Source organism: Myxocyprinus asiaticus, chromosome 48, assembly GCF_019703515.2.
Source record: "Myxocyprinus asiaticus isolate MX2 ecotype Aquarium Trade chromosome 48, UBuf_Myxa_2, whole genome shotgun sequence".
Classification (NCBI taxonomy): Eukaryota; Metazoa; Chordata; class Actinopteri; order Cypriniformes; family Catostomidae; genus Myxocyprinus; species Myxocyprinus asiaticus.
Genome location: NC_059391.1, coordinates 29,667,750 through 29,693,145, shown reverse-complemented (window position 1 = coordinate 29,693,145; position 25,396 = coordinate 29,667,750). Strand labels below are relative to the sequence as shown.

Here is a 25,396-nt window from a genome sequence, read left to right as displayed (position 1 = left end):
ACACAAACACACTCATACACACACTCTCACAAACACACACACACATACACACATTCTCACACAAACACACACACTCACACAAACACACACATATACACACACTCTCACAAACACACACTCATATACATAACACATATACACTACACATATACACCTACACCCTCACACACACATACACGTTCTCACACAAACACTTTCTACATTTTCACATAACACACACACTCATTTACATATGTCATTTCCCTTGTGGGGTCCGCTGGCTGGTCCTCACAATGTAGGTGATCTCAAGTTTTACTATCCTTGTGGGGACCAAGGATAGTAAAACCTGTACACATACACCCACCCACACACACACACACACACATACACAAACTCTCTCTCTCACACACACAAACACATATACTTTCACACATATACACACAGTCTCACACAAACACACACATAAACACACATTCAAACACAAACACACACACACTCACTCACACACACATATACACACATTCTCACACAAACAAACGCTCACAAAAACACACTCACACACACATACACGCATTCTTACACAAACAAACGCTCACACAAACACACTCACATATACACACATTCTCACACAAACACACACTCAAACAAACACATATACACACACATATACACACACTCACACACACATACACGTTCTCACACAAACACACACACTCTCACAAACACACACACTCACTCACACAAACACACCCACATACACACTCTCACAAACACACTCTCACACAAACAAACACATATACACACACTCACACAAACACACACACACTCACACAAACAAACACATATATACACACATTCACACAAACACACACACACTCACACACACATTCTCACATAAACACACACATATACACACACTCACAAACACACACTCATACAAACACACACACACTCACACACACATACACGTTCTCACACAAACACACACACTCTCACAAACACACACACTCACTCACACAAACACACCCATATACACACTCTCACAAACACACTCTCACACAAACAAACACATATACACACACTTTCACACAAACACACACACTCACACAAACACACACATATTCACACACTCACACAAACACACACACACTCACACAAACAAACACATATATACACACATTCACACAAACACACACACACTCACACACACATTCTCACATAAACACACACATATACACACACTCTCACACAAACACACACATATACACACACTCTCACAAACACACACTCACACAAACAAACACATATACACACACTTTCACACAAACACACACATACACACACTCTCACAAACACACACTCACACAAACACACACACACTCACACACACATTCTCACATAAACACACACATATACACACACTCTCACACAAACACACACATATACACACACTCTCACAAACACACACTCACACAAACAAACACATACACACACTTTCACACAAACACACATATACACACACTCTCACAAACACACACTCACATATACACACACTTTCACACACACACACACATACACACACTCTCACAAACACACACTCACACAAACAAACAAACACATACACACACTTTCACACAAACACACACACTCACAAAAACACACACACAAACACACTCTCACACAAACACACACACACACACAAACACACACATATACACACACACACATATACACACACTCTCACAAACACACACACACATACACATTCTCACACAAACACACACATATACACACACACTCACACAAACACACATACACACACACATACATTCTCACACAAACAAACACACAAACACACACAAACACACACTCACACAAACACACACACTCACACAAACATACACACACTTTCTCACACACACACACACACACACTCTCACAAACACACACTCACACAAACACACACATATACACACTCTCACAAACACACACACACACACATTCTCACACAAACAAACACACATACACACACATACACACACTTTCACACAAACACACACTCACAAACACACACAAACACACACACACTCACACACACATACACATTCTCACACAAACACACACATATACACACACTTTCACACAAACACACATACATACACTCTCACAAACTCACACACACACTTTCACACAAACACATACACTCACAAAAACACACACATATACACACACTCTCACACACACACATACACACAAACACACACATATACACACACACACACACATACACACACTCTCACAAACACACACTCACACAAACAAACACATACACACACTTGTCACACAAACACACACTCACACAAACAAACACATATACACACACTCTCACACAAACACACACATATACACACTCACAAACACACACTCACACAAACACATTTACACACACTTTCACACAAACACACACTCGCACAAACACACACACACTCACACACACATATACACACACTCTCACAAACACACACTCACACAAACAAACAAACATATACACACACTTTCACACAAACACACACACTCACAAAAACACACACTCTCACACAAACACACACATATACATACACACACTCTCACACAAACACACACACACACACACACATATTTCAGTGAACAGTATGTCTGAATTTTGAATTTTGTTGAAATGCCCTGTTTGCCATATTAAAATGTCTTCGGTTTGAAATATTACTGCCCATTCCTGTTCATTTCTGTTTCTTTCTCTTTTTTATTTTTTTTTTGACAGTTTCATTGATTTGAGTTGTTTTATTTTTATGTTTGATCTCTGTCTTCTCTTTGTAAACACCATGTTCAGGTTTGACTGCAATCATAATGTGGTATCACTGCTAAAACTGACACTTCAAAACAACACCTCAAACAAAGAAAATGCTCAACTTTGACAAAAAGTCTTTGATAATGTCTAAATATACTGTATATCCAAGTGCAGGACTATAACATCTAGTATTTATTCTGTCATCATAGAAATGATCTTCTGTGCAACCAGTTATGACTTGGTGATCTCTGCAGTCATCTAGTGTATAAACTTGTCATTTAATTCGATTTCTATTTTTTATTTTTCCAGCAGATGGCAGCAATCTGCCTCAATGCATGACATTAAAGATTTTTCCTCATGCATGAACTTAACATAGTAATGTATTAATTGGAAATAACACAAAATCTGTTATTTTATATGACAAGAAATTATGTAATTTAGGGGTAAATAAGGTCTAAATACTGCTAAAAGTTTTTTACTTTATTGAAGTTGTTTTTTTAGCCATTCACATTCTTTGTGCATATTGCCACCTACTGGGCAGGGAGGAGAAAAGGAAAAGAATAAATAAATCACATTTGCACCACAGTCCAGTAGGTGGCGATATGCACAAAGAATGTGAATGTCTCTAAAACTGGCTCTACTAAGCGTGCATAGGAGGGCAGGTGAAAGTGTAGGTTTGTAGTAAAAAAGGATTAAATATTGATCTGTTTCTCACCCACACCTGTCATATTACTTCAGAAGACTTGGATTAAACCACTGGAGTCTTATGGATTACTTTTATGCTGACTTTATGTGCTTTTTGGAGCTTCAAAGTTCTGGCCACCATTCACTTGCATTGTATGGACCTACAGAGCTGAAATATTCTGTCGTACAAGCACTGCAATTTCCCCTTTTAGGAGTGTACTTATATCTGACAATAAAAATGTCAGAATGATGTCAACGTCCATGATTTACCATGGGTTATGTTGATTTCAAGGAACGTTTATAGCGATTTAGTAATTAGAGGAACCCGCTGAAAGAACGTTTCTGTCACTGTTAGCTAAACACAGTCTGACTGGGTTACCAGATCAGACAGAAATATTAGTCTAACGAGACGGACAGTTCCTCTCTTTGGCGCAAGATCCATAATTGCTGATTCAGACGGTGGCGTCCGGGCGGTCTGATGCTGCGAGCGGTAATCTCAAGAGAGAGAGAGAGAGAGAGAGAGAGAGAGATGAATCGTTCAGGACCAGAACACTGACAGCAAAGTGTCTGTTTGTGTGGAGGAGTGCTTGGAAAGACTGTAAACCAGATGAAAAATGAACTGCACACTGCTAAACAAACATGGTACTTTGAAGTGTGTGTGTGGAGACGGCAACACACTGATATCTAGACTTGGATATTTTCATTTAGCTGAATTACACTTTCCACTGACTGTAAATGAGAATTTTTCTGTCCGGCAAAGACATGATGCAACTTTAAGAAAGCGTTCTGAAATAAATAATTCACTTTGAGACATCTCTTAATGATTCGCTGAGATCTGTGAACTCGCTGAATATTTCCTGGAACACTCAAACATCCAACTTTATTCATTATATTTGAGTAAAAGCCAACCTGCGTGGCCAAATCTGGTTCATGCAAAACCTACATTTCAGTTTCCTATTGAAATGAACACTATGGCGTTATAACAACAATGACTTTTTGTCTCACTTTAACGCAAATCACGAGTAAAACGGCAGATTATCAGTTCATAAACACTTACTTTTCACCCGTTCCTCACACAATGTTATCTTATGACATCTAAACACTTTTACTATAGTGTATGACTCATTTTAACGTTTCCATCACATAATCAACAACATTTACAAGCTTGTCCGAGAGGGATCAAATTGTGCAGTTGCTCGACTGATAGAGCGTTGCACTTGTGATGTAAAGGAGCGGGTACGAGTCCTGAAGAGCACGAGAGTCCACGTGTGAACCCAAAGTGTCTTAGAAGCACCACAAAATGACGTGGTTGTGTTTTTCATCTCACCTTTGCTTTTTCTGACACTATCGGTTAGGTTTAGGTTTAAGGTTTAGGGTCGGGAGGACGGTTTTGTTGATTTAAACTCGATACAGCATTATACGGTGGCCGTGAAGTGCAAAACAAAGCAACAAATCATAAAACACAATGGCAAATCCGAAAACAAAAGAGCAATTCAGAAAACACAACGGGAAGACAAAAAAACGGAAAGGGTAGGTACCATAATCTTCTCACCTGATCGGCTGTGTGATTGAGATCTCCCTGTCCCATTACTGATATACTGAGTGACAGACCACTCACAGTATTCAGTGATTAAGCATTTGAAATGAATTTGGAAATAATCGCACAAGTGGGCAGAGAACCAATCCTGAGGAAAGGACTAGATATTCTCCACACAGCCAATCAGGTGAGAAGCTTATGGTACCTACCCTTTCCGTTTCGATTGATTTTCTGATTTGTTGTTTTGTTTTGCACTTCACAGCCACCGTAGCATTAACCTTTAAGACCTCATTTGTTGGTGAAAACATATAACTCGCTTTTAGCGCCACACAGTGGACGTTTTACCTCGGAACTGTTGTGATACACTTAACTGACCACTTAAAATACATTTGCAACAATGTTGCACACAGTCACGTAATTTTATAACTTAGTGTCCAGTGTACAAGCTGCATCCTGAAGCAAAACCAGTTGAGAAGAACTGAACTAACCAACGTGATCTCATGAGGATTCATATGTATTCTTATGTACAGTTTGGTTCTAGCAAACAAACATTTTCTTAATTTTGCATAGACACCGAAACATACAATTGATGCATTGACAGCATCTAAAACGTTATCATTTCATGTATTAACACTGTAATATGAATCAATTTACTATTGAATTCATGGAATTAATCAGTTGATTTCAATGCATTTATTATCAATAAGTTTATTTAAATTTAAAATGCCATCACATTTATTTAACTCAGTTGATGCTTTTATCTCTTTTGACATCATAAATATTTGATGTCTCTGTAAATTATAAATGTGTAAAAATGCTTACGTTTTAGATGCTTTTATAATGTCTATATGTTATGTTTTAGCGTCTGTCCAAACATGCAAAAATGCACGTTTAAATGTTACAAATATTAATGTACAAAGAGCTACGTATAATAATTAGATCAGACTGAATAAACAAAAACTGAGATTTGTACACAGGACATATGTACACATCTTGTAGTCTTTATGTATATGTAAATATGCCTCCTGTAAATCTAGTTAAACTGTAACAAACACATTGAAAACCCTTGAAAATTTCCAGTCTGTTCACAAAAAATCGCTTCATGAAAACTTAAGAGGAGATACTGAAGGACGTGGCTGTGTTAAAATTGACCATTGGGTCATTTGGTAACCCAGTGCTGGGAAAATATTGGACAGAACACACGCTGGGTTATCTTTGACTCAACTTGCTGGGTTGTTTACTTTAATCAGTGTGCTGTGTTGTTTCTTGACACAATGCGGGGTTAAAACGACTACTTTTGAAAGGTTCTTTATTTTAGATAATCATATAATACTACTACTACTACCACCACTAGTACTATTACTACCACTACTACTACCACTACTACTACTACTACTACCACTACTACTACTACTACTAATACTTCAACCACTATTACTACTACTACTACCACCACTACCACTACTATTACTACCACTACCACTACTACTATTACTACTACTACTACTACTAATACTTCCACCACTACTACTACCACTGCTACTACCACCACCACCACTACTACTACTACCACCACCACTACTACTACTACTACTACTACTACTACTACTACTACTACCACAACCACTACTACTACCAACACTACCACAACCACTACTACTACCACTTCTACTACTGGTACTACTACCATACCCACTACTACTACCACTTCTACTACTGCTACTACTACTTCTACCACTACTACTACTTCTACTACTACTACTACCACCACTATTACTACTAGTACTACTACTACTACTACCACTACTAATACTTCAACCACTATTACTACTACTACTATTTCTACCACCACTACCACTACTATTACTACCACTACTACTTCTACTAACACTACTATTACTACTACTACTACTACTACTAATACTTCCACCACTACTACTACCACTACTACTACCACCACCACCACTACCACTACTACTACTACTGCTACCACCACCACTACCACTACTACTACTACCACCACTACCACTACTACTACTACTGCTACCACCACCACTACCACTACTACTACTACCACCACTACCACTACTACTACTACTACTACCACAACCACTACTACCACTACTACCACAACCACTACTACCACTACTACTACCACCACCACCACCACTACTACTACTACTACTACCACCACCACCACTACTACTACTACTACTACTACCACCACTACTACTACCACTACTACTACTACTACTACCACTACTACTACTACCACTACTACTACTACCACCACTACTACTACTACTACTACTACTACTACTACTACCACAACCACTACTACCACTACTACTACCACTTCTACTACTGCTACTACTACCATACCCACTACTACTACTACTACTACCACCACTATTACTACTAGTACTACTACTACTACCACTAGTACTACCACTAGTAGTACTACCAACACCACTACTCCTAACACTACCACCACCATCACTACTACTACTACTACTACTACCACCACCACTACTACTACCACTAATAATAATAAGCATGTTATGCTTATTTAAAAAAATAGGTTTCACAAAATTCCAAATAAATAAAACAGTATTCATGTGCAACATGAAAGCATTTTATTTAATTAGTAAATGGCCAGCAAAAATGATCATTTTATTCTGAACCAGGCAGAAAATTAAAAACGTATGTTTTTGGAAGACAAAATTATAGCAAATAGTTATTTTACAGAATATCAATTTAAATAAGTACTATAAATATTTTTATTTAACATTTGATTTATGTAGTCCAGCATAAAATAATTCAAACAACATTCAATTACATTTTCTGAACAGGGCAGTGCTTTAATTATTAAGAATGAACATGAATTACTAAATTACAGATATTCCTGACATTGCACGTGATATGGTTTATGCATTTAAAGAAGCCATGCTTCGCTTCAAATCGCACAGTCCAAAACTGCACCAATGGCCCAAGCTGTCTTATGGCTCTTGGATAATGCCACATGAAGTGGTGTTTAGGTTTCAGATGTTGATGTGGGTACAACTCAAGAAAGAGAGTATGGTGTTCCTTTTATTAGCTGTGGACTGCTCTTAAGTGTGTAAAAAAAAAAATTAGCTATGCTGGCTTGGCCAGGAAAACAGATACAATGCATGTCTAATTTACTCATTTTAGTTCTTGGAAATGCTTTAAAAATTTCATTTTTGGGATGAGTGCTGCAATTGTGTTCTCATCCAATTTCAAGAAACTGTCATCATCTTTCTGCTCATCTGGAAGATAACAAACAAAAACAAACAGTTAAAGCAGGCATGGATTACATCATATACATTCTATATTACTCTGACACTGTTTCAGTGCTGGAGCTGGCACTGGCTCTATCTGAGAAAATCATAATTATCTACAAAAACAAAACCTTGAGAGAAATTGAAAAGGTTGTTTTTAATATGGTTACCTGCACATTTTTCAAAGAGGCACTCAAGATTCCAGTTGGTGAGTTTTTGTCTCACTAAAATGTCCATTGCTGTACAAAAACACAAGGAAACATCTGATTAGTAGTATCTTGACTAGGTTAGCTAGCTACTGCTAACTAAACCTAGATACATAGCACTGTTGTGTGGCTTGCTAGCTAGTTGTTGTCTTGTAGTCTGTTTCAGCTATCCTCAAAATATATGAAATATAAGGGGGCCTGGGTAGCTCAGCATGTAAAGACGCTGACTATCACACCTGGAGTCACGAGTTCGAATCCAGGGCATGCTGAGTGACTCCAGTCAGGTCTCCTAAGCAACCAAATTGGCCCGGTTGCTAGGGAGGGTAGAGTCATGTTGGGGTAACCTCCTCGTGGTCACTATAATGTGGTTCTCGCTCTCGGTGGGGCGTGTGGCGAGTTGTGCGTGGATGCCGCGGAGAATAGCGTGAAGCCTCCACACGCGCTATGTCTCCGTGGTAACGCGCTCAAGTCACGTGATAAGATGCGCGGATTGACGGTCTCAGATGCGGAGGCAACTGAGATTCGTCCTCCGCCACCTGGATTGAGGCGAGTCACTACTCCACCACGAGGACTTAGAGCGCATTGGGGATTGGGCATTCCAAATTGGGGAGAAAAGGGAACATAGGACCCTGGGAACATACCTGTAGATACGCTCCCACTAACATCATATATAAAATGTCAATGACATCAGCTAGCAAGTTATCTGCCTCTATATAAATGTCAATTATACGCTCTGTGCACAATTATATCGGCATATGTGATTACCTGTGTCTGCCACAGCTCGTGCTCAGAAGTTGTTCAACTATAGACCTTATTCACACTAACACCATCTTTGAATTTAATGGGAATGACAACGAGGCTGTGAGGGATTGACGTACACTCTCTTCAATGGCATGACTGGTTTATAGCTGTATAAAGCACCTAGATCACATCACAGCAAAAACATGGCACCAGACATTATGCATGGCATCTTAGAGGGTGTAGGGAGTTATGGGATGAGTTCTTTGTATACTGAATGTCTTGGACGATATTTTCTCAATGTTTTGTCCGCGGAACGATCCAAAAGCACTTTAAACTGCAGTTCAGCCCATTGAAAAGACTGTAAGTCTATCCCTCACAGCCTCGTTGTCATTCCCATTAAAAATCAAGGTGGTGCTAGAGTGAATAAAAGCTGTTAGTTTAGCAACCTTTCTCAGTGGCATGTGCTACTGTAGCGGAGCTGTTCTTTTGCTTTTCAGTTGCAAACCTGTTTCATTGAGACCCAGGGTTGTGTTGACATCAGGGTTTGTGCTGCTCGTGAGTGTCAAGTTTCATCGTTTGATAAGGCTGAAAAACGCAATGTGGAAATAACCCGTTTTATACAACTATGAGAGTATTTAATACAAAAAAAGTGTAGTGAACCATGGTTTAAACTGAATAATTGATGCCAGCCAATTGAATTATTGACATTAACGGGCACCCAAAGAGTAACGGCCACGACGCGATTACAACCTCAGGGTGTTAATAAGTTTTAATAATTGAATGGCCCGTTGTCACTTTTTCCTTACTTATATAAATCCCAAAAATATTATACTTCTCACTAGTTGAAATTAAGCTAGTTTTATAGATTTATAGCAAAACAAATATCATCACTCACCTTTACTCATATACTGCCCAACGCCGTTCTCCTCTCGACCGTTACGTTTTGGGTTTGAGGAGATGAGGAGATAACTCAAGTGCTGGGTCAGATATTCCATGTGCACTTTATGTCAACCAAGGAACCCAAACGCTGGGTCAGTATGAGCCATTGCCGAGAATATAACACAGCAAAATAGGTTAAAATACTTAACCCAGCGAATGGGTAGAAAAAATAACCCAGCATTTTTTAGAGTGAAAAAAGGAGATTCACAGACATCTCAATCAATCTCTCGCTCTGACACAGACACAAAGAGATGATTCATACTGTCAATTGATCCTCGAGGTGAAGAATATAATCGAAATATCCTCTCAGGTCTTGAGTAGCAGTCTCAAGAGGTGCGCTGTTACTTTACCAAATCATCAAAATTTAGATTGTCATCTGGTGGACAATAAAACGGTGAAAACCCCCATGGATTTATATTGAAGAATGGACTCCAGTCATATCTAGAGAGACTTGAGACTCTATTGACTTGGTTTGGGAAGTATTTTTTCTATTCGGCAGCTGAAAATAGCTGTTGCGCTATATAAATAACCACCTAGCAACACCTTGGCAACCAACCAGGACACACACACTCACACACGAGTTCTTCTTCATTTTAAACATGTGCTACTTTTCCTGTTTCCTAGGTCGTCTGTTGCGTCTGAAGATGTTTCGTGAGGATCATGGCTCGTGGATGACGATGTTCTTCAGCACGATTCTCTCTCTGTTCATCTTCTCTCACATATATAACCTTCTACTGCTCATGAACGGACGGATGGGGTGAGATCACACACACGTTTTTCTCTGTGAGATGTCATCACGATGTTAAAATGTCTTACGTTTAAAGGTTTTGAATGAGGCTTAAATGAGATGAGAGCTACATTTTCTCGTTAGGTATGGAAATGGTAAGAAATGTGATGATTCTGGATCCTTAAGGATTCCATTAATGATTCTAGTGCTTTTATGGAAGAACTCTTTCCCTACTCCCTGAATATATACTAAACAAAAGCAATGTTGGGTAACCAATTTTATTTATTTATGTGTCAAGTGGTGTAACCATCAAGTAAAAGTTATGAAAATACTTTTCTTCCACCTTGTATACACCATGAGTAAACACAACTTAATCATTGCATTTAACAGTTTTATTCTTATTTATTTTATTTTTGTCCCATGACAACAGAATGACTACCTGCATGTTGGTTACACCACCTGACTTTGATTTGATGGACATATTTGTTTCCAAATATTAACCATATAAAAAAAAATCCTGCTTATTGTTTTTTAAAGAAATAACAATACAAGATAATTCCAAACTACTCATTCCAGCTTTTTTTTTGTTGTTGTATAATTTCAGATTTTAATGAGACATAGTTATATATACAGTATGTGTGTATGTATGTGTGTATATATATATATATATACTGTCTCCAGATGGTTGCACCACATGACATCTTTTACTTTAACCCCCAGAAAAAAATATAAAAAATGACTTTGATATCAGAAATTGAAAACATGTTCACCATAGTAAAGGTGTATTCAAGTAATTGTGTTGTTTGTTGCATTTTTAATGTATTTTTGAATAACTTCATAGATCTTTTTTTAAATTATTATTTTCTCCCCTTTTTCTCCCCAATATGGAATGCCCAATTCCCAGTGCGCTCCAAGTCCTCGTGGTGGCGTAGTGACTCGCCTCAGTCCGGGTGGCGGAGGTCGAATCTCAGTTGCCTCCGCGTCTGAGACTGTCAATCCGCGCATCTTATCACGTGGCTTGTTGAGCGTGTTACCGCGGAGACATAGTGCGTGTGGAGGCTTCACACTATTCTCCGCGGCATCCATGCACAACTCACCACGCACCCCACCGAGAGCGAGTACCACATTATAGCGACCACGAGGAGGTTACACCATGTGACTCTACCCGCCCTAGCAACCGGGCTAATTTGGTTGCTTAGGAGACCTGGCTGGAGTCACTCAGCACACCCTGGGATTCGATCTTGCGACTCCAGGTGTGATAGTCAGCGTCAATACTCGCTGAGCTACCCAGGCCCCCCTAACTTCATAGATCTTGATCCATAAATATACTGACCCATATGCTCCCTTGTGTGTCAGGTATAATTCACAATCCAGCACGGCCTCTCTTACCTCATCACTTAAATAAAAGTTTCTGTATGCGGAGCTCAGATTCCATCATTCTACATGTTTAAACAGATTGTGTTGTGAATAAAAACAGCAGGGATACCTGCAGTACTGACTTTGACCTACATCAATTCTTGCGCATCAGTTGTAAACACACAAGTGTTTAGCATTGAGTATTATGTGTCAAGTATTTCCAAAGTTGATCTTTTGTTGTGAATTACATGTGAGCTGCATCAGGATGTCCTGTGTAGCGTCTAGCATGCTAGAAACGAAACGCATCAGGCTATATAGTAGAGATAGACCGATAATCGGTTTGACCGATATTTTTAACCAATATTTTTCAGTTTTCCACTTAATCGGTTATCGGTTCTTAAATATCGGGTTTACCAATAAAGTTGGACACCAAAGACTTTACATTTTAAATATTATAAGTGAGGGGAGTACAGTATATTGCAACTAGAACTAATCAACTAAATTCAATGTAGGCTGTGGGCAATATTAGTTTTGTGATAAATAATTAAGTTGTTAATATGTCTAAAAGCAGAATCGGTTGCATATCAACTACTGGATACTTTTTGGATTTTTCCCCTTTTTCTCCCAATTTGGAATGCCCAATTCCCAATGCGCTCTAAGTCCTCGTGGTCGCATAGTGATTCGCCTCAGTCCGGGTGGCGGAGGATGAATCCAAGTTGCCTCCGCGTCTGAGACAGTCAACCCGCTCATCTTATTACGTGGCTTGTTGAGCGCGTTGCCACGGAGACATAGCGCGTGTGGAGGCTTCACGCCATCCACCGCGGCAACCACGCTCAATTCACCATGCGCCCTACCGAGAACAAACCACATTATAGCGACCACGAGGAGGTTACCCCATGTGACTCTACCCTCCCTAGCAACCGGGCCAATTTGGTTGCTTAGGAGACCTGGCTGGAGTCACTCGGCACGCCCTGGGATTCGAACTAGCGAACTCCAGGGATGGTAGCCAGCGTATTTTACCACTGAGCTACCCAGGCCCCCAACTACTGGATACTTAAACATAAAAATAATCAGTATAATATAGATCAGTCTCATACAGTGCTGTTTCCTGATATGTTACTGTTTGATGTCACTCTTTAGTCTTGAAGCACATTTCTTCTGTCACATATATTGGTTTGATGCAGTAATAGCTGTCTAGAATGAAATCTGCTCATCCGAACTCCTCATTTCTCACGAGTACTGAACCGTAACTCTGAAATCCATCATGTCCACTCAAACAGGAAACGCATCACTGAATGTCACTTGAAAAATGTCTGCGTATGCGATCGCAACAGAGTGCAACAGTGTGGCTCTGGAAGTTTAAAACTTGTTTATTTTCTCCTTAGGGGAATTGATTATTAATGATAAACCTCTAAAGACGGACCGACCATGAGCTCTCTTTTTACGGAAATCACAAACAGCTTACAGGGATGAAATCTACTACATTTTGAATTGAAAATATGCTACAATATTTTCAATATTAGTTTCTTTAAAAATCATATGTTATGCCACATGGTTTTGCTTCAGTTCATAATTCACAAGAATTATGTACCATTTGGACACAAACACAGATCTGTTATATACAGTGCAAGGGAATGTATGGCAGAAGAGGTAGGATATGTTGGATGAATATAAATAGATTAAGCTGTGTATTGCACATAATTATTGCTCAATGGGGCAGTTTTAACTGTTCATGAGATGGATACCATGAGGGGAAAAACTGTTCCTGTGCCTGACGGTTCTGGTGCTCAGTGCTCTGTAGCACCATCCAGAAGGCAACTGTTCAAAAAGGTAGTGGGCTGGGTGAGTGGGGTCCAGAGTGATTTTTCAAGCCCTTTTCCTCACTCTGGAAGAGAGGTTCTTGGCGGTGCTGTCATTGGTATACAGAGAGAAGAGTATTGGGGAGAGCACACATCCCTGGGGGCACCAGTGCTGATCGTACAGATGCTGGAAGTGAATTTCCCCTGTCTCACTAGCCACTGCCTGTCCATCAGTAATCAGGTGATCCACTGACAGATAGACATGGGAACAGAGAGCTGGTGTAATTTAGTCTGGAGAATAGCTGGGATGATGGTGTTGAAAGCCAAACTGAAGTCCACGAAAAGGATCCTTGCACATGTCCCTGGTCTGTCCAGATGTTGCAGGATATGATGCAATCCTGTGTTGACTGCATCATCCACAGACCTGTTTGCTCTACAAGCAAATTGAAGGGGATCTAGAAAGGGTCCAGTGATGTCCTTCAGGTGGGCCAACACCAGTCTCTCAAATGACCACAGACATCAGAGTGACGGGTCTGTAGTCATTAATCCTGTGATTTTGGGTTTCTTTGGGACAGGAATGATGGTGGAGCATTTGAAGCAGCTCTAGTGATATATTGAAGATCTGTATGAAGATGGGGGCCAGCTGGTCAGCATAGGATTTTAGACAAGTGGGTGAAACACTCTCTGGGCCCTGTGCTTTCCTTGTCTTTTGTTTCTGGAAGACCCGGTACACATCCTCTTCACAGATCTTAAATGCAGGTTGGAGTGGGGGGGGGGTTGGTGTTTGTGAAGGTCAGAGAGGGTGTGGGGTGTGTAACTGGGCTTTTCAAATCTACAGTAAAACACATTCAAGTTGTCAGCAAGTTGTTGGTTCCCTACAGTGTTGGGGGATGGTGTCTTGAAGTTAGTAATGTCTTTCAGGACTTTCCACACTGATGCAGGGTCGTTAGCTGAAAACTTGTTTTTCAGCTTCTCAGAGTAGCTACTTTTAGCCACTCTGATTTCCTAATTCAGTGTGTTCCTGGCCTGATTGTACAATATTTTATCCCCACTTCTGTAAGCATCCACTTTGGCATGAAGAACCTGCCTGAGTTTTCCTGTAAACCATGGTTTGTCATTGTTGTATGTTAAATAAGTCCTAGTAGGAATGCACATATCCTTACAGATACTGATATATGATGTCACATTATCTGTGAGCCCGTCCAGATTGGTGTCTGCAGCCTCAAAAACACTCCAATCAGTGCAGTCAAAGCAAGCTTGTAGAGTTCCAGCTCTGCTTCATTGGTCCATCTGCTTTACAGTCCTTACTACAGGTTTAGCTGACTTTAGTTCTGCCTGTAGATTGGAAGATGATGAACCAGACAGTAATCAGAGAGTCCCAAAGCTGCTCTAGGGACAGAGCGATATGCATCCTTTAATGTTGTGTAGCAGTGGTCCAGTATATTTCTATCCTTGTTGGGGCATGTAATGTGCTGTCTGTATTTTGGCAGTTCACAGATGAGGTTAGCTTTATTAAAATCTCTGAGAATAATAATAAGTGAGTCCGGGTGTTGTTGCTCCATGTCTGTGATCTGATCAGTCAGCTGTTGCAGTGCTGCATTCAAGCATGCGTGTGGAGGAATATAAACACTCACCAGAATAAACAAGGAAAACTCCTGCTGCAAATAAAAAGGCTTACAGTTGATAAAAAGTGCTTCCAAATTAGGACAGCACATCTACTTTAACGTTGTTACATCTCATTGTTGTAAAAGCATGTTCCACCGCCTCTCGTTTTCCCCGTTAACTCAGCGATGTGATCCGCTCTGAACGGCTGAACGCCCGGCAGATGTAACGTGGTGTCCGGAATGGCTTCCCTCTGCCAGGTTTCTGTGAAGCACAAGGCAGCAGAGTTTGAAAAGTCCTTGTTTGTACGGGTGAGGAGATGTACTTCGTCCGTTTTGTTAGGAAGAGTGCGGAGATTCACTAGATGAATACTTGGCTGCGCTGTTCGAAAGCCACGTGTTCGGAGCTTGACCAGCGCACCGGCTCGCTTCCCTCACCTGCGTCTCATAGTGCGCTTAAACAACACAGCCGCGCCTCCAACTAAAGTGTCCAGCAAAATGTCAGAATGGTCAAAAACCGGGAAATGTTGGTATGCTGGTGTGTCCATGGTAAAACTGATTGGAAAAAAAATGACTAAACGCAGGACAAACAAACAAAAAATAGCAACAAAAGAATTGGAGAACTCTACACCAAGGTGGCCAACTGTGGCGCCACCTTGTCATTTTTTTAATTGAGATTTGCTATTTAAATGTTGTTATTTCAACTAAATAATTTTAGTTGAATTTATTACATTTAGGTCATACAATGACATCGCTCAAATAATGAAGGTTACAACTGATTCTAGAGCAATAATTAATTAAATGTATTTCTCCACAGAAAATTAAAATCTTAAGTCTGTAGATTTTTAAGAGAAATAAGTTCAAACAATTTGAGTTCTGAGGACAAAACTTGACATTTCAAGTAAAGTTTAATAAAGACAACTTGATTTTTCCAGTAATGACAACATTAGGGTTTATAGTAAATAGTATATAATGGCAGTCTAAAAAGACTTTTACAAAATTGTTTGGTTAAATTTTTATACATTTTAATTCTGAAAAATTAAAATAGAGCTACGCTTATTTAAAAAAAAAAAACATCTATGGAAAACATGCGCTACCAGCATCACTGAGTTTAAAATTATGTCATCCATGTTATTAATTAATTACTAATTACTTAATGATATGTTTAGTTCTTGATATCCTAATTTTTGTCGTTAATCTGTGATGTTTCCTTGTTTATTGCTGTTTAATAATTCAATATAATTTTAATAGTGTGAAATATGGAGTAGGTGTAGTTTTGGGTGACTGTCCTCTTTCACAGATAGGTGGCGCTGTTGTACAGTCAGAAAATAACACCGCACACATACACAACATGAGGTTCTCCTCATTTTCCCTCAGGAGTCTCTCTGCTTGCTGTCTCTCTCTCTCTCTCTCTCTCTCTCTCTCTCTCTCTCTGTTCCTGTCTGTCTGACAGTGTGTGTGTGTGTGTGTGATGTTTTTGCCTGTGTCATGAGAAGTGATTGTTTACACCTGTGAGGAGACTGGAGCTGTGAGTCTCAGAGATGTTCAGTGTGTTTGGGATGATGTTCTGTCGTCTTTGTTAGATTTGATCATCGTGTCTTTACGTTCTTCCTGTGAGCGGCTCACTGTCGTTTTCTCATTTACTCTTAGATAGAAAATCTGATGTTGTAACAGTACTGATTCCTTTAGATATTCATTCACACCATCTGTTTTTTATGGCAGCACTGTCCTTTAGTAAATTTGCCATGGTAACCATAGTTTCCTCCATAGTTACTACAGTTATCTGTGGTGTTTAAGACAAACGTTTGGCTTTTGCATATTTGACCTAAAACTCAAAAGGAAAAATGAAGAATATAGACAGTATTTCACTTAAAGAAAATGAAGCCTATTTCTGCACCATTGCTTTTGTGGCATTATTGTCATGACAATTAAACACATTTCCCCTTGACATTCTCATTATTGTAATGCATCCAGATGTTTTACTTGGAGAAATTTGGTAATTGTCATTAATCCCAATGGTGATTCTTATTCGATTCTCATTACTGTTATACAGTCATAGTAATAATCTTGTCCGAACACTTAAAGTTGTAGTTTTTACCATTTATATTATACTTTATATATTTTTGCATTACAGTGATAAGAATATGGTGGGGGAATTGGCTTTATTATCAATAAATATAATTGATTAAATCAAATAAACATGGATAACAAATATAAATATTTAATAAATAATACATTAATACAAAGCGAATTGCTTTTTTTTTTCTTCTTTTTGGGGGGGGGGGCATTTGACATGTTCTTGACAGGTTTTTTTAATATTCTCCCATAAATGTCTGTTCTTTTCACTGCCCCAACTGCAGAGACTTGTTCACACATACACAGACACACACACACACACACACACACACACACACAATGACATCCATCCCAAACCCCCACACATCACACACACATCACACACACTCTTAACAACCATTTCCACCCCCCTGCCCCCCCCCCCCAACACACACACATACACACACACACACACACACACACACACATAACATCCATCCCAAACCCCCACACATCACACACACACTCTGAATGTGGCCGCTCGAAGGGTTTGTGATTGAAATGAACATGGTAAACGCTTATATTTTCTCTCTGTGTGTAATAAAAGACTCAGAGGGACTGTTGAGACTCCACAGGATTGGATATCCTGTGAAAAAACAGAAGTCAGTGAAAACGCTTCGGCTCTGTAATAAATGACAATAATTCAGCCTTTATGACATCATCATGATCTTTATGACATCATCATGATTTTTATGATGTCGTTACAGCCTTTATGACATCATCATGATCTTTATGACGTCATCATGATTTTTATGATGTCATTACAGCCTTTATGACATCATCATGATCTTTATGACATCATCATGATCTTTATGACATCATCATGATTTTTATGATGTCGTTACAGCCTTTATGACATCATCATGATCTATATGACATCATCATGATCTTTGACATCATCATGATTTTTATGATGTCGTTACAGCCTTTATGACATCATCATGATCTATATGACATCATGATTTTTGATGTCGTTACAGCCTTTATGACATCATCATGATCTTTATGACGTCATCATGATCTTTGACATTTAATATAATTTTTAGATGTCATTACAGCTTTTATGACATCATCACAATCTTTATTATGTTAATTTGACCTGTGTGATGTCACTACCTCCTTCATAACAACATTACAATCGTCATGATATCATCAGGATTAATATGATCTGTTTGATGTCATTACAGCCTTTGTGACATTATTAGGATCTTTATGACATCAACACAGCCTTCATAAAATAATTTCGTCCTTTATGACATCATTGGCTTTTACATCAAAAGGATGGTTTATGACATCATTTAAGCATCATGTAAAGCTGTATTCTGTATCTTCAGCCCCAGTGCTCAAATGATGATGATAATTAGTTCTTCATCTGCAGCTCACGTGTGTTCACTGGGTCGGATCATAGCAAGATCTGGGCAGGGTCTCAGGGGAGAGGGGGGCGTTTAGGGGGCGGAGTCAGCGTTCAGCCCCTTAACTCATCATCACTCAAGGCGTCCATTACAGGCAAACATCATGTGCTAATTAAGCAGTGTTATTTAATTAAGAGTGCAGCATGCATGGTGATCGCATTGCTCACGGCCAATTAGGAGCCACTGCCACCCGACTGAGCGACTGGGATCCAGCGACCAGCTGCAGAGAGAGAGAGAGAGAGAGAGAGAAATATTACGAAAAAACAAGGACAGGAACGGGAGGAAGAAACAGTAAGGGAGATTTAAATTAGGGAATGACTCTCTAATGTCCCCTATTTCCTTAGACACAATAAAAGGATTGAGACATTCAATAACCCTCTATCTGTCTCTCAGTTTCAAGTTTGCCAATAATATTGCCAAAGTATCAATAAAAATATTGTAAAAAGTGACAAAAATAAGATGCCAATAATGGTAAAATAAGTGATTTAAAAAAACAGTACAATAAAACACAATAAACAATTAAAGATCTGTAAGAGCTTTAAGTCTTATAAAGTCAGACTTTTGACATCTGCATTAAATATGGTCCACATTGCAGCTTAGTCTATTTGTTTTCTATCGACTAATTGATTTTTAACTATAAATTATTGACCTTTAAAAACAGACCTACCGTGAGCTCCGAGGTTGTTTATCGATGGTATATGCTTCTGTTGAAAACATCAGTCAATGTTATTTCAACTTCATTTAAAAAAAGATATATATTTAATAGCCGAATTCCTGGTGAAGAACTACACTACCCATGATCCTAAAGAGAGATCCACCAATCAGACAACTGCAGCGATCAGAGCGCACCAAAAGAGATCTGCAGCTTCGCCCTCTCCCATGATGCAATCGAGTCACTCTCCCTATAATCTCAAACTACTTATATGTCATGATCCTGCCTTTTGGTCCTGTTTTATTCTTTTTTTGGCAGGATTGTGACATTTTCCTCCGCCCATCTCTCCATTGAGCTGTTGTTTTCCTCTCTCCCTCGTGTTTGTCACTGTTGCCGTGGCAGCACTGATTCTCGCTGCTCGTGATTATTGGCAGCACCTGTCCCCAATCTTCCCTTCCTCTATATATTCTCTCCTTTGCCTTGTCATCCCGTCAGATCATTGTGTTTCATTCTGTTTCCCTGTCTAGTCAGTCGGTTCCTGTGAGTTCTTGTTTTATTATTGGTTTTTTATCTCTTGCTTTGTTTATTTCTCCCTCGTGAGTTTTTTGTTTGTATTTTGTTTTATGTTAAATAAACATTTATTCATCTCCAGCGCTTGGGTCTTTCCTCCAAATTCGTGACATTTATATATTTTTATATACCTTAATATTCTGCAATAAAATTATAATAGTAGTTATATTTATAGTTATACATATAATAGTTTCTATATTTAAAATCAATCATTTTAAATAAGTTTTATATTTTTCCATCATTTTTAATTTAATTACATCATTCATAGTGCTTCATGGGATTGTAAATAAGCTATTTTTGTTGGTGCTTAAAATCAAAGTTTTTAATGTTGTGATTCACCTCGGAGCTGCTTGGTTTGGTTCATTATGAATGAAAAATGAATGGGAAAAATACTTCCGGAACTAAGACGGCTGAAAAAGTTCCAGTCACCACTCTTTGTCAAGTTGATACACCAAGCCAAATCACCATGCCTACTCAAATTGCCATACCTAGTCAAGCAGACACTCCAAGTCATGCCATGAAGTCAAGTCGTCACTGCCACGCCAAGTCATGTCATCTCGACTAGTCCAGCAGCCAAGCCAAGACCAGCAGCCAAATCCTGCCAAGCTGCTCTATCCTTGTCCATCCTGCTGGCGGTGCTCTGGTTTGACCCGCCGGCTCCTCCATGGTCCATCTCACCGGTGCTATCCTGGTCTGTCCTGTCAGTGTCTTCCTTGTCCGTCCCGTTGGTGCCAACATGGTCCATTTCACTGGCGCTATCCTAGTCTGTCACGTTGGCGCCATCCTGGTCCAGCCCGTTGGCACCACCCTGGTCCAACCTGTCGGCTACTTCCTGGTCCATCCTGCTGGCATCACTCTGGTCTGACCCACCGGCTCCTCCCTGGTTCTTCTCGCCGACGCTATCCTGGCCTGTCCTGTTGGCGCCACCCTGCTCATCTCGTTGGTGCCACCCTGGTCCAACCCGCCGGCTCCTCCCTGGTCCATCTCTCTGGCACTATCCTGGTATGTCCTGTCAGTGTCTCCCTGGTTCGTCCCGTTGGAGCCACTCTGGTCCACCCGCTGGCACTACCCTGGTCCGTGCTGCCAGTGCCATCCTGGTCTGTTCTGCTGGTTCTTCCCTGGATCTTACCTTATTCCCCGTTTATTCTGCTTGGACTCATGTTTCTTCTGCCTTGTGTCATTTAGTGCTGTCCACCTGTTTCCCCCACCCTCCCTTCCCGTTGTCTGATCTTTTGTCTAGTTTTGTTCTGTCTTGTTCATGGGATGCCTGGGAGTTGTCCCTTTGGGGGGGGGGGTCATGTTTTATTCTTGTTTTGGCAGGATTCTTCTGCTCATCTTTCAGGCTGTCCCATGTGCTGTTGTTTTCCTCTCTCCCTCGTGTTTCTCTGATTCGCGTTGCTCGTGATAATTGGCAGCACCTGTCCCCAATCTTCCCTTCCTCTATATATTCTCTCCTTTGTCTTGTCATCCCGTCAGATCATTGTGTTTCATTCTGTTCCCCTGTCTAGTCAGTCGGTTCCTGTGAGTTCTTGACTTCACCATGCCTACTCAAATTGCCATACCTAGTCAAGCAGACACTCAAAGTCAAGTCATGCCGTGAAGTCAAGTCGTCACTGCCACGCCAAATCATGTCATCTCGACTAGTCCAGCAGCCAAATCCTGCCAAGCTGCTCTATCCTTGTCCATCCTGCTGGCGGTGCTCTGGTTTGACCCGCCGGCTCCTCCATGGTCCATCTCACCGGTGCTATCCTGGTCTGTCCTGTCAGTGGCTTCCTTGTCCTTCCTGTTGGCACCACCATGGTCCATTTCACTGGCGCTATCGTAGTCTGTCACGTTGGCGCCACCCTGGTCCAACCTGTCGGCTCCTTCCTGGTCCATTTTTCCGGCACTATCCTGGTATATCCTGTCAGTGTCTCCCTGGTTCATCCCGTTGGAGCCACTCTGGTCCGCCCGCTGGCGCTAACCTGGTCCGTCCTGCTGGTGCCATCCTGGTCTGTTCTGCTGGTTCTTCCCTGGACCTTACCTTATTCCGTTTATTCTGCTTGGACTCATGTTTTTTCCTGTCTGCCTTGTGACATTTAGTGCTGTCCACCTTTTTCCCACACCCTCCCTTCCCGTTCTCTGATCTTTTGTCTAGTTTTGTTCTGTCTTGTTCGTGGGACGCCTGGGAGTTGTCCCTTTTGGGGGGGTCTTGTTTTATTCTTGTTTTGGCAGGATTGTGACAGTTTCTTCTGCCCATCTTTCAGGCTGTCCCATGTGCTGTTGTTTTCCTCTCTCCCTCGTGTTTCTCTGATTCGTGCTGCTCGTGATTATTGGCAGCACCTGTCCCCAATCTTCCCTTCCTCTATATATTCTCTCCTTTGTCTTGTCATCCTGTCAGATCGTTGTGTTTCATTCTGTTCCCCTGTCTAGTCAGTCGGTTCCTGTGAGTTCTTGATTATTATTGGTTTGTTATCTCTTGCTTTGTTTATTTCTCCCTCGAGTGTTTTTTGTTTGTATTTTGTTTTATGTTAAATAAACATTTATTCATCTCCAGCGCTTGGGTCTTTCCTCCAAATTCGTGACATATATTTTTATATACCTTAATATTCTGCAATAAAATTATAATAGTAGTTATATTTATAGTTATACATATAATAGTTGTTTTATATTTTTCCATCATTTTTAATTTAATTACATCATTCATAGTGCTTCATGGGATTGTAAATAAGCTATTTTTGTTGTTGCTTAAAATCAAAGTTTTTAATGTTGTGATTCACCTCGGAGCTGCTTGATTTGGTTCATGGCTTACAACTCTTTTATGAAGGATTTTATGAGTGGGAAATGAATGGGAAAAATACTTCCGGAACTAAGACTGCTGATAAAGTGGGCTTAGACTTGTCAATCTGGAGTTAGTATGGGATATTTTTGTGTCTTGCCCACATTTCCCTCAGATTGAATATATTAGGTTGTGTAAATAATGTCAATGCTGAATATAAGGACTGTACTGCCATGGATTTCTTCAGGTTCATTTCTGTCTGAAAATATTATATTTGTGTATCTATTTTTCAATCTGCCACTTGCTCGGCTGTAACAGTGCCATGGGTCTCCAGTAATTGAAAATACACACACACGCACACTCACACAGCCTGTTTGGGTCTCTAGATAAATGTTATAGTGGCGGCGCAGGGGTCTTGAAGGTGATGTTTTTGTTGACACCTCACCACATAATCAATATCTGTGGAATAGGCTGATAGAGGAAGTGTCATCTCATTTTGAGCAGAGGTTGGATATTTGAAGGTCATTGACTGACTGCTACACTGAACGTTCCCAAATCACTGTGACCTTTGACCTTCACAAAATGAATAACCTGTGTGACTAATGTAAATACATAAAGTAATGAGAGTATCATAATGACCGTCTTTTTTTGCATCTCAATAATGAGAACTGGGGGATAAATGTGTGTAACAAAAATAATGTCACAATATAAAAAACCTTAGTAGGCCTAATAATAGGCCTCATTTTGTATATGTAAAATATAAATATTCATGTCATTTCCAAATGAATATTCGGGACATTTTCTTGGCAGTGTTCGTGAGAATCACCCTGGATAGTTCACCCGCAAATCCTGTCATTATTTATTCACCTTCATGTTGTTTCAAACACATTTGACTTTCTTTCTTCCGTTTAATAGAATAATGAGACATTTTGAATAATATTCGATACAGGTTTGGGACTATAAGTGGGTGAATAAATAATGAAGCAGTTTTCATTTTTGCGTAAACTGTTCCTTTAAACTGGGTCACATATTTAAGAATATGCAGCTCTGAATCTTGTAAAGAATTAGGGAAGAAAATGGCAAAACAGTTTGACTATCTAGGCCAGGGGGCGGGGCCAGTGCTAAAAGGGGCAGGGCCATTGTTCCCTCACAGGTCAGCACTGCAGGAGACGAGCTGTTTCCGTTGTTACCGTGACAACTGTAAAACTCCCCTGGGATTAACAGATGCACATATAGGCCGAATCGTACATCAGAAATGACATGAAGAGTGTGTGTGTGTTTGTGTGTGTGTGCGTGTGTGTACACTATCCACTCAGCGTGATAACGTTAAGTGCTGTTTTACAAGCTGCTGGTGCCATAAATCAAACTTTCTGTGCCTGGAGCTGTCTAATCTTAAACCCAATATTACTAATAAAACTTTAGAAATTTTGCCTTTAGTCCAAGACAAAACTCTCCCAGGGAAAGCAGCAAAATTCTGCATAATATGAGTCTGGTATGAGAGTGATCATTTTGCTTGCTAATTTCTCATAATAGTCAGTGTAATAAATTCTGTGTTTCTGGTTCTCGCTCTTTCCCGTTTGCTGCAGTTCTGCTTTAAAACTGCAAAAAGTGAAAATCTCCTACAGTAAATGTGGACATTTTACTTTGGTTTTGTCTCCAAAATGTGGACATTCATGCATTTATTGATTTGCATTTGTTTGTTTCAAATGTATTTGTTAGTATTGTGTGCATTAATGAGTATATACACATTACTGAGACTTTAAATTCAACATCAACTCATTTTACCTCCGTTATGTGACGGATTGAGGAGTGAAACAATAAAATAACTTGTGGGAGGGGTCTTAATTTTATCCGTTATAATTATCTAAAATATTTTAGCCTGTTTTTTGCCTGTACACAATTACATTTTAACAAAATTCCATAAAACTGATTTGTGAATTTATTTACTAAAATAAATTAATAAAACGTAAAATATTTAGGTTTATCACAGAAACAGATATCTCTATTAAACTGATTTGCTTGTAAGTTCCTTGGATAAATTTGGACATTTTAAATATTATTTTTTAAAAGCCATATATACTGTATATAAATGTAATATATATATATATATATATATATATATATATATATATATATATATAGTATATTATTATTACATTTTTTAATGAAAATAAATAATAAAAATATATATATATAT

General features: G+C 39.6%; 1 protein-coding gene across 2 annotated transcripts in view; it reads left to right on the top strand.

The window, feature by feature from the left end:
* The window catches only part of LOC127437114 (transmembrane protein 117), a 77,000-nt gene that overhangs the window by 17,130 nt on the left and 34,474 nt on the right, over positions 1-25,396 (top strand). For both annotated transcript variants that reach the window (XR_007896523.1, XM_051691813.1), the window contains exon 3: positions 10,834-10,966. Coding sequence is in view for 1 of the 2 variants with exons in the window: in XM_051691813.1 (XP_051547773.1) it covers positions 10,834-10,966 (133 nt within the window). In the remaining variant the exon portion in view is untranslated. The remainder of the gene's footprint in view (positions 1-10,833; positions 10,967-25,396) is intronic.